A 17,011-nucleotide genomic window follows, 5' to 3' on the forward strand; every position below is an offset into this window, starting at 1 on the left:
TGATAACACAAAGATTTTTAACCTGATAGTTCCCTTTTAGGTTTGGGAAATCTTTCATTGTTGTACAATTATGCAAATATATCTCCTTTACTCTTACTCCCTAACTATGGAAGTTTCCATAATAAGGACACCATCCACATCACCCCCTAGAGCCTACTATATTTGGCTAATCTGTTATTTATTGAAGGGGAAATAATTATAAAGTTATAGTATGGCCTTTTCAAAAAAACTTACACTCATAGTTCATAATTACTTTAAGTTTTAAGATAAAATGTCATATATAAACTTTGGAAGCACTAACCTTGCCCATGCAATGGGAGAAATCCTGGAATCAATAGCAGATCAATAGCAGAACTCCCATTCACCTCAACTGGGCCAGGACTTTGCCCCAAACCATTTTCTAATGTGTCTTTAGGCTTCATTTGTAGTGGACTGTTTACAAGTGGACTGTTGTGTCCCATACATTTCCAGCAGTCCACCTGCATGCAGTGAACACAGGATTCATTGAAAACCATAATTTATTAATTTCAACACAAGCTCCAATTTGCACATTTACATTTCTGCTGGAATCCTGTAAACACTAATGCATCTTAACTTTAAGCTAGTGAATAGTTCTATTGAAGTCAATGTGACAATTCACATGCTTAAAGTTAGCTTCTGTTTGTAATATCAAGGTCTTTAGGGGTCAGAACTGGGTTAGCGATGTTGATTGATGGCCATTGGCCACCAATAATTGAGCTGATGCTATTCCAGACCTTAGGTGAGGTCCAGTACAAGTGTAAATTTCTGCATGCCATAAAATATGTGCACTGGAAATGGGTTGGTTGATCATACTTTTATTAGATGGCAAACACTTAATCCTGTCTTTAGTGCCTGGAGATTGGACTAGAAGACCTCTGGAAGTTCCTACACTTCTATGATTCCATTTCAGGTTTAGCATTAAGTGCCAAAAAAAATCTCTTCATTGCACAAGATGCAGTATAGACCTTCCAATCTATTCTAGAGAGCCGGGTAAGAATCACAGGGGGTGGCCAGAGGATATAAATGGGATAGCTGTAACTTTATTAGAAAAGGCTTTCTGTATTCCCAACCTCAGATTTTCAAACATGCTGAGTCTAGTCTGAAAATTGTGCGTTGTGCTTTAAAAACAGTAGTATGCTTTAGGTTCTTTTGATTTGCCTTTTATTTTCTGCACTTTTAGGATACACTTCCTTAACATTTTCAAGCTCCCACCAGTCCAGGGCTAGAACCTTTCTCTCTTTTTAGATTGAAAACTGAGATTCTGGTATAATCTCTCTATTTCAGGAGCAGAGACTGTAAGAAAAACATCAAATCCATATAACTTACTTTTTTAAAAAGCACACACTTGGCTGGCTGATTCTGCCTGGCTTAGAAATGAGCAGTCACGACCAGAATGGGACAAGTTTCAGCAAAAACAAGGAGGAGTCCTGGGGCACTTTACAGACTAACACATTTATTGGTGCTTACGCTTTCATGAGCAGCCTACGAACGCTTATGCCCTAATCAATGTGTTAATCTTTAAGGTGCCACTGAACTCCACATTGTTTATCACCACTATGGAGGGGTGCCAGGTACCATCCAGATTTAGGCTCTCCATCAGCGCTGAGTAGAGAGGAGCTCAGCTGCAGCGGACAGGCCCAGGTTTGCCCACCGCCCAGACGGGATGGGGGGGGGGGGGGATATTAATTAGCACTTGTGTCGGGGGAAGAGGACTCCCAGCTTTTCCATAGAAAGGGCCTATTGCGGCCGGCCAGCTGGTCTGCTCTGTAACCCAGCCCTAGCAGGACCCCAGCAGATGTGTTAGCAACCCCGCTTGCTGCGACGGGCGTCAGTGCCGGAGCGGGGCCTTTGCGCGGTCCCAGCGGCTACTGGGACAAACCACCCGGGCGCCCAGCCGCGCATTGTCCGGCTTCCCCATCCCCCGCCTGCCCCCGGGGGCGCGGGCTGCCCGTGGCTGGCGAGCCGGGCTCCCTCCCCTCCGTCACGTGTGCCCGTGCGGGGGGGGGGGGGGTGCGAGCCGCCTCCTGCCCCGCCATCCTCCTCCGGCAGCCGCCGCCGCAGCCAGGCGGGCAGTAGGGAGCTGCCGGCCCCCGCCTCCGCCGCCTCGCCCGCAATATGCCTCCGCTGCCCGCTGGCCATGCCGGGGCTGGGCGGGCGCTTCCCGTTGCTGCTGCTGGGGCTGGTGGCCGCGCTGCTGCTCCGGAGCCGACTGGTCCCCGCCGCCGAGCTGAGCCGCAGCCGCCCAGGGGCGCTCTCCGCGGCTCCTGCAGGTACCGTCCCCGCTCGCCCGCACCGAGGGCACCTGCCCCATGTCCCCTGACCGACCGCGGGGAGCCGGCCCCGGCGCCCCCCATGCCCTGGAGCGCATCTGGAGCCTTCCCCCGGGAGAGTTCGCCCCAGCTCGACCCCCTGGTGCCGGGCCGGGCCCGGGGCCACCGACAGCCCCGGGGTCGCAGCCCTTCCGAGCCCTCCCCTGCCTCCCGCTTCCAGAGGCTGGTCGGAGCGAGTGGCTGGGGCAGGGTCGTGGCCGCCGCGCGCTCAGCGAAGCCTCCTCCGGGGCTGTCGGCACGTGAAGTCGCCGTGTGGCAGCGGCGCTGGCTCCCCCCAGCCCGGGGAATTCCGAGCCCCCTGCAGCCGCAGCTGCTGGGCTTGGGGCTCAGCGCCCTCGGGAGAGTTTGAATGGCCCTTTCTTCGCACACCTCCTAGCACGCGGGGCTGAAAGGGCCAGTCCCTCTGATGTTGCCTTTCTGGAAAACAACATTGCTCCCCGGGGTGGGGGTGACACGGTGTTTGTGCGGGAGTGGGAAGGCAGGCGGCCTGGTTATTCGCCAGAGGATACAGCTAGGGTGCCGCACGGGTTGTGGGGGAAATGAGGTGTCACTGCGGGTTTTATCGGCCCCCTCCCTCCGGTGTTTTCCTTCTGTACGTAGTTAAAAATGGAATTGGTAGTGAGGCAGATTCAACATGGGCTGAAGCTGCTTGTGTGATACTCTTGAGGAGCACACGCTACTGGTTGAAATTTATGGCATGTCAGTGATGATTTAATTTGTGAAAATGCTGCTTGAAGTTGCTTATGCGGAGATTGGAATGTGCTGTTTTTTTCCGCCCCCCCCCCCCCCCCGCCAAAGTGTTTATAGTGAAGCAAATAGGAACTAATATGGCTCTACTGACACCTAAGCAGAATCCATCTTTGCTGTCACTGGATTTCTTTACTATGCAGATACATTCTGCCCTCCCCCACCAGCCCTCACCAGCATGTTATAGTATCTCTTTATATGATTGCTTTGACCTATTGATAGCAGGAGATGGTACCTTAAGTGACTGGACAATGCTGTGTAGAGCAGTGTGGCTCAGTGAATTCCTATTTGCAGGCAGTAATCTCTAGATTAATGCACTGGATGATGCATGTGTAGGTTTCTTAAATTTCTCAAACCAGTGTGAGCTCATTTGTTTTCATATGTACACTGTGGAACAAGAAAAATATTAATTTTCCCAGCAATTGTGAATGCAGAACTATGTAGCTATTTAATAAATAAAGGCCTCAATCCTGCAATTGATTCCATGTGCATAGATCTAGTTGTAGAATTGGGGAAACAATCAATATAAATTTTTAAAAAATAGTTCATATTACAAGGGTTTTTTACACATATCTTCTGGAATCAGCATAAAAATGTGTTGTGCTTTTAATACTGCCTTTCATCCAAGGATTTCAGATGTTTCCAAACATTTTAAGTCATTACTATGGCCTTATTTTGGTTAAGCGCAGACATAGCTTCAGTTCAGTCAGGCACAGAATATTGCCCACGAGGCTTAATTATATGTTAAAATTTAAGCATGTACTTAAATGCTTTGCTGAAGTGAGGTCCATGTGAAATATCTAAAAAACAACGAATAGAGTAGGGGCACCTACTATGTTTCTATGTTTCATCTGAAGAAGAGGGCTGTGCCCATCAAAGCTCATGATGCCATCTACATGTTTTCTTACAGTCTCTAAGGTGCTGCTAGACTATTACAGGCAGTCCCCGATTTATGCGGATCCGACTTATGTCGGATCCGCACTTACGAACAGGGCTTTCTCACCCCGGAGGTCGGGGCGAGAAAGCCCCGTTCGTAAGCTGCTCCGGTGCCCCTGGTCTGCTGGAGACCGTCTCCAGCAGACCAGGGGCACCGGGCGGGTTCCCGCGCTTCTGAGGCTTTGCCAGAGACCCTAGCAGACCACAGGCACCCAGACTGAAGCGGCAGCAGCGGCGCTTCCCCGCGCCTCCGAGGCTTTGCTTTGGCAAAGCCTCAGAGGCGCGGGACCCCCCCGCGGCTGCGGCTTCAGTCCGGGAGCCTGTGGTCTGCTTGGGACCGTCCCCAGCAGACCACAGGCACCGGGACTGAAGCCACAGCCGCGGCGGGGTCCCTCGCCTCTGAGGCTTTGCCAGAGCAAAGCCTCAGAGGCGCGGCACCCCGCTGCCGCTGCGGCTCTGCTCCCCGTGTCCCTGGTCTGCTGGGGAGGGGGGGCGCAGCTAGTGTGCTCCCCCCCCCCCCAGCAGACCAGGCTTTTGTTTTGGAGTCTGGGGCAGAGCAGCTGGGGCACTGCTGATTGGTCCTGCAGCGCCCGCTCTGGGCACTACTGGAGCAACCCAGCAGCACCCCAGCTGCTCTGCCCCAGGCGTCCCCAAGTCAGCTTCTGCTGAAACTGACCAGCGCTGACTACAGGAAGCCCCAGGCAGAGTTGCTCTGCCCCGGGCTTCCTGGAATCAGCTGCTGATCAGTTTCAGCAGCAGCTGACTTGGGGAAGCCTGGGGTTCTTAAGTTGATTCTGTATGTAAGTCAGAACTGGAGGTCAGTTTCAGCAGTGTCTGAATCTGGATGCCAGTTCCGACTTACATACAGATTCAACTTAAGAACAAACCTACAGTCCCTATCTTGTACGTAACCCGGGGACTGCCTGTAGTTGTTTTTTAAGTTTTTCCAGTTACAGACTAACATGGCTACCCCCGGAAGCTTTTGAACATATGAAATAGGTTACTGTTATAACCACTGTAAAAATAAGACTATTTCTAGCTCTACACTTGATCTATTTTATAACTGCTGCAACATGTATACAGAAAGGAAATAGTTTTTATTGAAAGTAAATACAAGTCATGGCTTTTATAGGCCATGTGATTTGGTTTTTTTCATCTACAGTAGAAAATAATTAAACAAATATTGGGAAAATTTTAGAAAAAAGGGCTTGAAAATGTTTTTTATGCCACACATTTGTTTTTCTATGGGAAAACCAAAAAATGTCTTTTTCGAAATTCTTTCAATGTTTGCAAAAGGAAAAAAGGCTTAGGTATGGGAATTGAAAACTGTGTTGTGGTCATTCAGTTTTAGAAGAAAAGCAAAAATTCTTGTATTTTTTCCTCAGTTTTAAGGGGAAAATTACATTAGCCCAAGTTAAAAGATTGTCTAATTCTAATGGTTTACATGGTAAACTTTTTATTTACGACATTTTTGTGTGAAGTCACTCCGAAACAATAGTTTAATAATGGCACCACATTCTTAGCTGATCCTATTTGGTTTTGTTTTAAATAAAAATTCTTGATGGCTGGACTTTTCAAAAAAAGCCTAAGGCATGTGATACATATTTCTTGTCAATAGTCCCAGCCAACTAACATTCATCATAGTGACTGATGTACTGACTAGGTATAGTTTTTCATGTATTCACAGCTCTGTTAGTTTGCATTTCATTCTTCAGTGACTGGTGTTCCCTTTAAGCTGAGTGCTTGGTCGGCCACCCAGGAAAGATTCATATGCCACCCAGTTGATTAGCAGAGCGCCCACTGTACCCAAAGCCAGCAGCATGTGTTTCTGCTGGTTGTGCACTTCTTCACATGCCTTGGTTCATGTAAAAAACATTATTCTGCACATGGTTAGAAAAAAACAGAGGGAACACTTTACTTTCCCAGCTGTTTATTTTAGAAATGACCATGGTCCAATTTATGCAACCAGTATTGTCTTTAAATAGCCATAACTAAACATAATCATTCTTTACATACAAATTAGGCAGCTTGTTTTTATTATGAGTGACTTGGTAGCCACCTTTTATATTTAGGTTGTCTATCACTTACTTATTCATCGTAAGATTGTGACCCTCTTTCAAGATTCTCTTACACCTTACTTGTTCGCAGTGAGTCTTTGAAATTCAGTAAGGAGAAAGTTTTGGGGCCAGAAACTAGGGATGAGAATGGTTAACTGGTTAAATATAAGGTTTGTCTGGTTAACTAATTAAATGGGATTATACATCTCTACCAAAACCGAATCTTTTCCTTTTCCCATGAAATTCTGTTCAGATTTAGCTGAATAATCAATTGCTGAAAATGACAATTTCCTTCTGCCACTTTGATTACAGGGTGTTCCTTCTATAAGTTGCCCCTGTATACATGCATTCCGCACTAAAGCTCCCTGAACTGCATTTTTGGCAGATGGCCACTCATAATATTATTTATTTGAATTGCAGTAATGTCTGGAAGCCCAGGTAATAGACCAAGACTCCAGAATGCTCAGTTCTATACAAATGCAGACCAGAAAGACTGTCGCTGCTCCAGTGACTTTGTTGTGTTCCTCATTTTCTGTAAGCCCAACTTAATGCATCCCTAGGGTCTGATCTGCAGAAATGCTGAACACTGCAGTGGAAGTCAGTGGGAGCTGTGACTGCTCAACACCTCTAACATAGGGAAGTGGGTGGGGTCTGGGGGTATGAGCACAGGAGCTATGAGTCTGGGGTTCCTGAGTTCAATTCTTGGCTTTGATCTTAGGCAAATATTGATCATTTATTACCTTGCAAGGGAGATGCGGAGATGTATTAATTAATGCTTGTCAGGCACTCTCTTGTTCTGAAGATGTTCAGAAAATGAATAATTCTGTAAAATGCAGATGTTGACTAGTGTGCAGCAGTAAATGTGCTGGGCCACTAATTGAATGATAAGGATAAAAAGAAATATAATCTGCCTCATCCCCACACTTAATCTCTTCTGTGCATTAAATGAGAGCTTCAGTGGGGAAAAATAGTATGTGATGATGTAATTAAAGATTTGTTTCACATTGCAGGAGGTGTTTGTGTGTGGGAGGTGGGGGGTGAACTGAGATTGCTCAAGTAACATTAATTCTGGTTTTGCCTAACTTTTGACTGCTTGTCTTTGCAGTCTAAATAATATTCTTTAATTGTTGTTTGCTCAGTTTTATGTGTACCTCACCCAAAGGTCTGATTATGTATCTGTCTGCTGCAGGCCATCCCCACCTTCCAACAACCTTGGAGCAGAGAATTTAAAAAAGAGTCATGCTGCAAGTCAAGAAATTTGAGCTCTACCAGTACTTTTACACAAACTGCAGAAGCCCTGTCTATAGACATGGGCTAGTGGGGCTTTCACTCTAAAAATGACTGTGTAAACAGTGCTTTCAAGTTGTGCTCAGACTCTGAATCCCCGGGGGAGAGGAGGGCCACAGCAGAACTGGGACAATTCCCTCAACTAATTAACATGCAGAAAACAGTATTCAGTTTCTAGTGATATATCCAAAGGGTCGAATACTCCTTCCACCACAAAATCAAAAATAGATCCAAATGAAAACACAGTGCACTCCTACTTGTTGTCATTCGTAGGGCTCAATGACTCCAAACCCCCTATCCACCAGAGCAAGCTATCAAAACCAAAATTGCTTATTGCCAGAACTGTGTCTATCACACTATTGTATGCGTCATTAGGAAGAATTAAAAAAAAAAAAAGCAGCCACATGTTTGTTTGACTGCTTCAAACACCTGCACAGAATCATTATATTACATTGCTACAACAGACCAAGTCAGTGACTACTAATTAGAGGAATTTGTGAGGCACAAAATCATTTAAATCAAGAGAGGAGCCAATGTGGCAGAGGAAATTAAGGATGTTAGTGTGTCACTGAATAGTCGTGTAACTGCATCAAATTTTAGCAGTTCATGACTATTCGATAGTCTCCAGGGGGTGGGACCAGCTTCACTCCCAGGGAGCTATCTGCCATCCCACACTGCTGCCTCTGTATCAGTCATCGGTCCATGTGGGGAGCCAGTTTAAAAACCAGCTTCCTGTTCAGACTGGCTCCTGCCTGCCACTCTGCGCTTTTAAGTCAGCTCCCCCCAAAACTGGCTCCTGCCTGCACCCCTCTTCCCCTGCTGCCTCTTTAGGAGGCAGTGGAGGGGGGATCAGATACAGGTCTGTAGAGTTGGCATGTGTGGAGAGCTGACTTAAAAGTCAACTCCCTGCGCATATTGGCTCCCGCCTGCCCACTCACCCTTCACACTGCTGCCTCTCTATCAGAGATACAGAGGCAGCAGGGGGTGGAGGAGTGCATATAGCAGAAGGCTTATCAGTAGCCTAGGCTTATCTATTAATCATGTAGTCATCCACACATTAACGTCCTTAGAGGAAATATTGAGACAGAGCAACACTTTATACTTCAATGTCTCAGATACAAGGAAGCACAAGAAAGACATTTCTTCCAGTGGTCAGTGATCATGATGAATTAAAAAATGTGGCTGAGCCTGGAAATAAAAAGAAAGATGGCATTCAATCAATTTCTGCTTCAAGGCAGTAACAACAAATGGATTGAGGGACTCAAACTCCAAACACGGTGCACGACTCTGTCTAGGATGGGTCCAGTTTGAACCTGGGAAATATCAGGGGAGAGGGGGGCATCTTTTTCTTACACTTTGGAAACACTTGTATAGCTTGTCATCAGATGAATAAGTTAATTGATGTTTTTAAAATAAGAGGTTTTATTTATATACGACTTTTTAAATTAAATACCTTTGTTTTTAAAACTACATTGAAATTATGATAACTGACATTAAGGCCCAGGTGTATTAGAATCTATTTAAATAAATTAAACAAAATAACTTTGCCAAAGTTTTAAAGAAAGTCACACTATAGAACAGATGGAAGTTACTTGGCTAAGCAAATGGAATCAGTGTTTTCTGAAGTGTTAAACTAGTTTTAGGCAGTTTTTTACAGATACAGACAGAATCTTTTCTTCATCTGGTCCATTCAGAACTGAGACACTGGCTGGAAGATGAAGAGATAGGAAGCCTGTTTTTCCTTCCAATCTGTGAATAAAAGTTAGGTGTGAAAAGATATGCTCTAGTAGTTCTAAAGGGTGACCAGAAATAATAATTTCAATTGACTAATTACAAAGTTAATTTGCTTAATAAATCAGTTAGTTTTAAAAATAAAATATGTTGTCATTGCCCCCCCCCCATCTGTCCAGCATACTTAAGGAAGTTGTACTGAACTGTTAAACAATTTAAAATGATATGCCAGCAGCCAATCTTGAAACTTTACAAATAACTTTTTAATTCTGTCTGGGGAACACATGAAAAATGAATTCCTTTGTACAGCCCAAGACAGTACAGTATTGCAATTTCCAGTGCTAGTAATTTAACTTTGCTGTATCTCAGTTTCTCCAGCCATAATGTGAGGAAATACTTCCAAATGAAAACAATACAGAAGGTTTAATCAGTGCCTTGATAATGCTTTGAAGATATAAAATTTAACATTAATGTTAAGTTTAAATCTATTACTAGAAGATTTACCTGGCGTTGCTCGGGGCCTTAACTCAGGGTATGTCTACACTGCCAAGTTAATTCGAAATAACAGCTGTTATTTCAAATTAACTTTAATAGCGTCTATACATGCAAACCACTATTTCGAAATTAATTCGAAATAGCGGAGCTCTTAATTCGAATTTGGTAAATCTCATTCTATGAGGAGTAATGCCATATTCGAAATAGCTATTTCAAATTAAGTGCTGTGTAGACACTTAATTCGAAATAGGGGGCCTCCAGCCCTTCCCAGGGAGCCCTGGTGGACACTCTGGGAGCCCTGGTGGTCTCCTCTCCCTCAGCCCTGGAGCCATTAAAGGGGTAGACCCTGGCCACAGTGCCTGTGCTAGCTCGAAGCCTGCCAGCCCAGAGCCAGCAGTGGCCACCTGATGCAGTGGCCCCAAAACATGAGCCAGCAAGCCACTGGCAGCCAGCCCTCCACCACTCCCCAGGAGCAGTCTGCCAGCTCCCAGGAGCCTGCCAGGGTCTGGAGAAGGCGAGCACCTTCCTGGTCCAGGGTGGAGATCATGGACCTTATTCAGGTTTGGGGGGGATGCCCCCAACGTTCATGATCTCCGCACTAGACGGAGGAATGTGGCTATCTATGGCAGGATAGCTGCCAGCCTGGCCACCAAAGGCCACATGCAAACCCAAGAGCAGGTTTGCATGAAAATCAAGTTGGTCCGGCGAGACCCCCCAACCCTAAGCCCTGAGGTTCCCCTCTCCCTTCTTCCCCTTGCTTCCCCCTTCCAGCTCCCTCCTCCCAGGTTTACCCCTCCCCTCTCCCACCCTCTCTCTTCCCCTCTCCCACCTCCTTTTCCCAGTGTCCCCAGAGGTTCACCCCCCCTCAGTCTCCTCTTTTCTAAGCTGAAAAGTCCCAGTCTATTTAGCCTCTCTTCATATGGGACCTGTTCCAAACCCCTAATCATTTTAGTTGCCCTTTTCTGAACCCTTTCCAAGACCAAAATATCTTTTTTTAAGGTGAGGAGACCTCATCTGTAAACAGTACTGAAGATATGGTGTACCATAATTTTATACTTCCCGTCCTCCTTCTTCCCCTGGCTTCCCACTTCCAGCTCCCTCCTCCCAGGTTTCCACCTCCCCTCTCCCACCCTCTCTCTTCCCCTCTCCCACCTTCTTTTCCCAGTCTCCCCAGAGGTTAATCCCCCCCCCCCCCCAGTTTTGTTCAATAAAGAGCGTTTGTATTTTTGAACACAGGTGTCCTTTATTTTTTACATCAGGAAGGGGGGCTAGGGAGGGGTAAGTGGAAGGAGGTGAGGGAGGAATGGGGCATGAGCCCCCGATGGGGAGGACTGGGGTGGCTCTCTGGGCTCCTCGGGGTTGAAGCTCTCCTGCAGGGCCTCCTGGATCCTGACAGCCCCCCGATGGATCCCCCGGATGGCAGCCTGCAGGAAGTGCAGCTGGGCTGATGGCAATGACCCCATGAGATGCACCGGCATGCTCAGGGGAAGCTCTGGCTCCATGTAGCTGAGTGCTGTGGTGTCCCGAATGCGGCACTCAGGGCACTCCAAGACTGGACTGCTTTGCTGTCCCTCATCGAGGTAGACAAGCAAGCGGGAAACCCTGAGAGCTGTCTGTCCGGGGTGGGGGTAGGGTCCCTTTAAGCACGGAGCTCAGTTGGCCCTGCACTCTAAGTCCTAACCTGATGCCCTGCCGGCACTGGTTCCAGCCAGCCTTAACTTCGGTGCAGGGTCCACTCAGTGTGGATGCGCTATTTCGAAATAGTTTTTGTGTATAGATGCATTATTTTGAATTATCTTAATTTTAATTAACTATTTTGAATTAAGATAACTTGAATTAACGCTGTAGTGTAGACATATCCTCAGTGTTTTGTTGGTTTTTTTTCTGAAAATGAAATGAAAATGTACATGCTTAATTTAAATAATTGCTCTGGATGGGACTTAGGGATGTTAACGAGTAATCAGCTAATCATGTAATTGATTGAATTTCTATCGACTACACAATTAGTCGTTAGGGTTGGAAGCCTCTGGGAGCTACCCTCCACTGCGGCTTTGCAGTTTAAATGTAGTAAGAGCTGGTTGCACAGACAGCCCTGCTCCTTGTACATTTAAACTGCAGAGCTGCAGCAGTGATAGCTCCTGGACATGTGCCAGGTCCAGCAGGCCCTGTTCACGGCCAGTCCCGAGAGCAGCGAAAGACGCTGGGCAAGTCTGGCAAGGGGCGGCCCCACGGGTGGATTTAATTTGGGACACGGCTTCCCAGCGCATCACATTTAACCTTCCCCCCTTCACACTTGGGCCCTGGAGGCTGGGGGGAGTGGGGACTACAGCAAGTGCTGCCCTTCACACACATCCCACAGCTGGGAGGGAAAGCTGAAGGGCAGCCCTGGCTGGCCTCTAGGAAGGCAGGTCTGGATCGGCGAGGGGCGCTTAACCCACGTATTCATGCCTCGTGGAGCAAACTACCCGAGCCATATCAGGGTAGCGGCACCCAGGTACCACATGGGCTGGGCACCCAGAGCCCAGCCGAGAATTGCAGGGCCAGGGCAGGCGGACAGTGGAGGCCGGGCTGCAGTGCACCCACGCTGAGCCATATAGTGCCCACCCACCCAAGACAAAGCCCCGGCAGCAGGTGAGCTCCAGTTCCTGCCCCCGAGCCTCACTCCAGTCGAACAACAAGCCCAGGCACACTGGCTGGGCTGCTAGAGCCTCCTCCCAGGTGCCTGTAGGGCGTGGCCGGGCTCCCAGAGCACCCAGTCCTGCCCCATGCGCTACCTCCTCCTGCCCAGCCCAGGGCTCTGCACAATGCCGCCGGTGGCATTGGCTCATCTTGCCACAGGAGATCCTCCCACAGAGTGCCACCAGCCTGGCCTGGGAGCTCCGAGCTTGCCTGGCTGCTGGTCTCTGCCTGCCCAGGCTTCGGTCGTTGGGGCAGCCCCAGCTCCTTCCCTTTCTCCTGAACTTGAGAGTGTGTGACAGGCAGAGAGCGGATCTGTGGCTAAGCCACCCCCCAAAGCTGCTGGCTTGTCCTGGGTCCCGGGGCGGGGAAAGGAGGAAGAATACAAGTAGAATACTCATGTACCCTAGTGGGATTGGGGATGAGCGGTTCAATAGGCAAGCTGCCCTGAGGAGAGAGGACTATACCCCAGCCCTCTCTCACCATAGCATCTCGGGGCCAGATGAGAAGCACCTCTCCATGGCCGCTGCGGCGCCAGTGGGCACAGGTTCAGATTCGTATGCACCCTGTGCTTTCTAGCCAGAGGAGGAGTGCAGCAAACTGTGCACCTTCTCAGGCTTATCGGTTAATTGTTTATTTGACTATACAGGAGACCCCTGCTTTACAACGGCCCCATTTACGACCCCCCGCACTTACAGCCTTTTCCTTAAGCGCGAAAGGGGCCGAAATCTCTCGACTTACGTCCTCGGCCCCGCATTTACAATGGCGCATGATGCCTGTTGTAAATGCAGGCTTGAGTTACGACGCCTCTGACCCGTGACGCTATCCCAATAACTGATCGCGCTGCAAGTCGAGGGCAGCCTGTACACTAACATCACGAATATGCATCTATCTGGGTTCTTGGACTAGTTCTGAGGTCTCCTTTCCCTTTTCAAATGTTATATAGAAGTGTGCTATATTCATATGGTTTCCATGGAGCTCCTAGAAGAGAAATGGAGAAATTGTGTCTCTCACCATTACTTGAGCCCTGTGCAGATACAACATTTGTATTCATATCCGCAAAATGATAATCTCATCTGCTTCTGCAGATGCCTGTAGATATAAAGTGGATATACTCAGATTTGTGGGACTCTCTCCATTACACACTACCACAGTTTAGAGCAGCAGAAGCACCCAACTCAGAGTTCCTTCAGTATAAAAGTTCTGTGTAATACAGTCTTGTGTTTGAATCTCTCTCGTGTTTGACCCTGCCTGGTTCTCTAGGGTTTGTCTGCACAGCCCATAGCAGGGTAGTTAGGGGGAATCATCTAGCATCTGTAGAAGAAAACTGCTGCATAATTTCCCTGGCTGCCTAATTGCATAGGAGATGCGGCTTTGCTTGCAAGATCAGGGCTGTCAAATTAGGGGCTATTGATGTAGCCAGATGGCATAATTCCCATCACAGAAATTAAGAGCCATTGTGTCTCATCATCATTTGGGGGGTTAAAATTTTCACTAGAAGCGTGGCTTTTTTAGTGGAGGGCCATAGGAGCCAGAGTTTAGGCAGTGTTAGGGTTCAGTGATAAGATATTCAAGCTTTTGCAAGATTACTGATTAAATGAGCACTTTTTTTATTATGGGGTGGAGGAGGGTGCCTTCTAACCCTCATGTTAAAAAGCCAGTCTTTTTGTTTGCAAGTATAGTAAACTTCCGATAATCCGGCACCTTTAGGACCCAGGGGGTGCCGGATTATCAGATATGCTGGACTACCAGAAGAGGGGGCTATGAGGGGTGTAGAGTGGAGTGTGGGGGATGTGCCCCTCCGTGCTGCGGGACCAACCCGACAGCACCCAGCTGCTCTGCCCCCAGCTTCCCCGATTCAGCCACTGCTGAAACTGACCAGTGACTGACTCGGGGAAGCCGGGGACAGAGCAGCTCCAACTGTCCGGCTGCCCGGAGCACTTCTGGGTTCCAGATGGTGCCAGACCATCAGGAGTGCCGGACCATTAGATGCCGGACCACTGGAGTTTTACTGTATGATGTTTAGGAATGTAAGATGCCCAGGCACTTGAAGATAGGCACCGATATCCATTTCCAAATAAATAACTGTTTAGTCTCATAACAGTACCGAAACCCAAGTGAGGTTTCCCTGGTTTCAAGTAGAATTATAGAAGTTTGGTACAGTTCTCATTGCAAATAGAAGCTGTCATTGAACATAATGCAAGGTAGTAACCTTTATGGCCGCTAGAAACAAGTTTGAATGCACGTACTGGTGTGAGAGCCTGTTGCTGTGCTCTAAAACTTTCTGGTTCTTGCTGGCATTATTAGTTTTGGTTTCTTAACTAAGCAGAGGGAGAAAACACAATTTTACGTTTAATGGTTTTCCGTTTATTCAGGACCTGTGGTCAGAGTGCTCACATGTTAGAGATGGCGAGAGAAGTTAATTGTCTGTGACGATAACAGCAAAGTACAGGAAGAGATTGGATGAAACTATAAAACCTAGTGGAGGAGAAGAGTGCAATAAAGGACATAGATAAAGTGTTGTGAAACTAAGGCTACGTCTAGACTGCAAGCCTCTTTCGAAAGAGGCTTTTTCGAAAGATACTTTCGAAAAAGCCTCTTTCGAAAAAGAGCGTCTAGACTGCAAGCGGTACTTTCGAAAAAGCAAGCTGTTTTTTCGAAAGAGAGCACCCAGGCAGTCTGGATACTCTCTTTTGAAAAACCCCTGTTTGCATTCAAGAATGCCTTTTTTCGAAAGAGCACTTTCGAAAAAAGGCATTCTTCCTCGTGAAATGAGATTTTCCGCCGTCGAAAGAAAAGCCGCGTTCTTTTGATTTAATTTCGAAAGAACGCGGCTGCAGTCTAGACGCAGGTGAAGTTTTTTCGAAAAAAGGCTACTTTTTTCGAAAAAGCCCCGGAGTCTGGACACAGCCTATGGGAAGAAATTGAGAGGTAATATGACAGGTGGAATATAAGACAGGAACATGTAATGGAGAAGGGGAAATAAATACATGCAGAGGAAGGCTTATTTTTTGTATGTTCCATGAAGGGGCATTGCTCAGCTGTCAGGAGCAATCATGGGAAAAGTAAACCCAAAAACTAAAATGAAAAATTGACATTTCAGAGGGAAAGTTAGTAGGTGATACAAGCCATTTGTGATAGAGAAGTAGTGAGGGGTGAAAGAAAAGATAGTATACGGCTGCCAAATTTGGTATATTGCTCATGTGTGTGCATCTGTGGCTGCTTGTGTTAGCACTGTATGCTCTCAGCAAGTGTACTTGGGTCGATGCAAAGTGCAGTGTCCCAGTGTGCCTTTCGGGAACTTTTCACAGTGTGTTCTGGGATAGAAATGAGTCACCCAAGATCCCTGGGAGCTGGAGGTCAAAGTTTCCAGGGCACAATTTTCTCCACCCCATAATACCATGCTTTTTCAATCCCACAAACCTGTGTGGCACTTCTTGATGTCCGCTGTCTCTAACCGAAACATGAAGCCCACAGAGATCTCCATCATTTAGTGTTCCTGACTGCCGGTCCAGCTGCCAGGACCTCAGGCAGAATTTAAGAAACAAATAAGCATCAAGTTTATCAGTTAACCAATTACACTTTGACTGTTTTCATCAGTGCTGCAGGCACACAATTCTGTATTTGTAGATCTGGAGGAAGTGCTTCAACAAAAGGGAATACAGTGATTTATTTGAGAACAGTTTGCTGAGGGATATAGAGGATTTAACAAAAAACAATTCAGGGTGGAGGGATAGTTAGTAGTCATGGAGCAGCTGCAGACTGTGAGGCATTGCTTATGGGGCCAAGAAATAAGCAGTGACTTGTGGGATCACATTGTAATGCAAATAAGGGATGACAAGAAGTTTTGGGTGCAAAAGGCTACATTTCTAGATATGCATGCTGAGCTCACCCCGGCCCTCCAGCACAGAGATACCAAAATGAGAGCTGTACTGACAGGTAACAAGTAAGTGGTGATTGCACTGTGAAAGCTTGCAATGCTAGATTACTATTGGTCAGTGGGAAATCATTTTGATGATGGCCCCTTCATTGTTTTGCCACACTTTCCACACATAGTTTGCCACTACGAGCCAAGTTCTTGCAAGTGGATGATCTAATTCACAATGATTGTTACAAATACTGTACAAATAATCGTCATAATATCAAGTGGAAACTATCATTGGACACACATTCCCCAAACTGTCTCACCATGCATACGGTTAAGGAGGTGAAATTCTATTTTTTATTTTTTAAAATATTAGTCAATTCAAGTTGTCACTTCTCCTGTGAAATGTTTGTTTGTGGTGTGTAGTGGTATTTCTCCCAGGATATGAGAAAAACAAAATAAGTGAGGTAATATCTTTTATTGCACCATGTTGACAGAAGGTACACATTTTTCGGTTTAAAAAGGGCTCTTCTTCAAATGATTGTAGACCCTCGGGTTAGAGAGAACACTTCTGTATTTTTTACTTTTATGAGTTTCCTGACGGAGAATTCTTCTGGGGAAGGATGAGGGGCTGCAATTAAAACAGAATGAGGCTAATATATAAAGTTGTTGCTAACTGTATGATGCAGCTTCCAGTAATTAATGACATTTTGGAAATCATCTTCCATAATATATCTAGAACTACAGGAAGCCCCTGACTTGTGACGCGATTGGTTCAAGAAGAAGCGTCGCAAGTTGGGGGCATTGTAATTCGAACCCATATTTACAGTAGGTGCCGTGCGCCGTCGTAAATGTGGGCCGAGGAC

The 17,011-nt window shown here is 46.8% G+C and overlaps 1 protein-coding gene across 3 annotated transcripts in view; it reads left to right on the forward strand.

The window, feature by feature from the left end:
• Positions 1-1,588: 1,588 nt before the first annotated feature.
• Positions 1,589-17,011, forward strand: part of FAM171B (family with sequence similarity 171 member B) — a 258,535-nt gene continuing 243,112 nt past the window's right edge. Inside the window, exon 1 of one of the 3 annotated variants that reach the window (XM_075933766.1) lies at positions 1,589-1,662. Coding sequence is in view for 2 of the 3 variants with exons in the window: in XM_075933765.1 (XP_075789880.1) it covers positions 2,159-2,291 (133 nt within the window). In the remaining variant the exon portion in view is untranslated. Of the gene's footprint in view, positions 1,663-1,979; positions 2,292-17,011 lie in introns of those variants that run through there. The other 2 variants (XM_075933765.1, XM_075933764.1) reach the window with 2 other exon arrangements.

The sequence above is a fragment of the Pelodiscus sinensis genome, chromosome 7 (assembly GCF_049634645.1).
Source record: "Pelodiscus sinensis isolate JC-2024 chromosome 7, ASM4963464v1, whole genome shotgun sequence".
Lineage (NCBI taxonomy): Eukaryota > Metazoa > Chordata > Testudines > Trionychidae > Pelodiscus > Pelodiscus sinensis.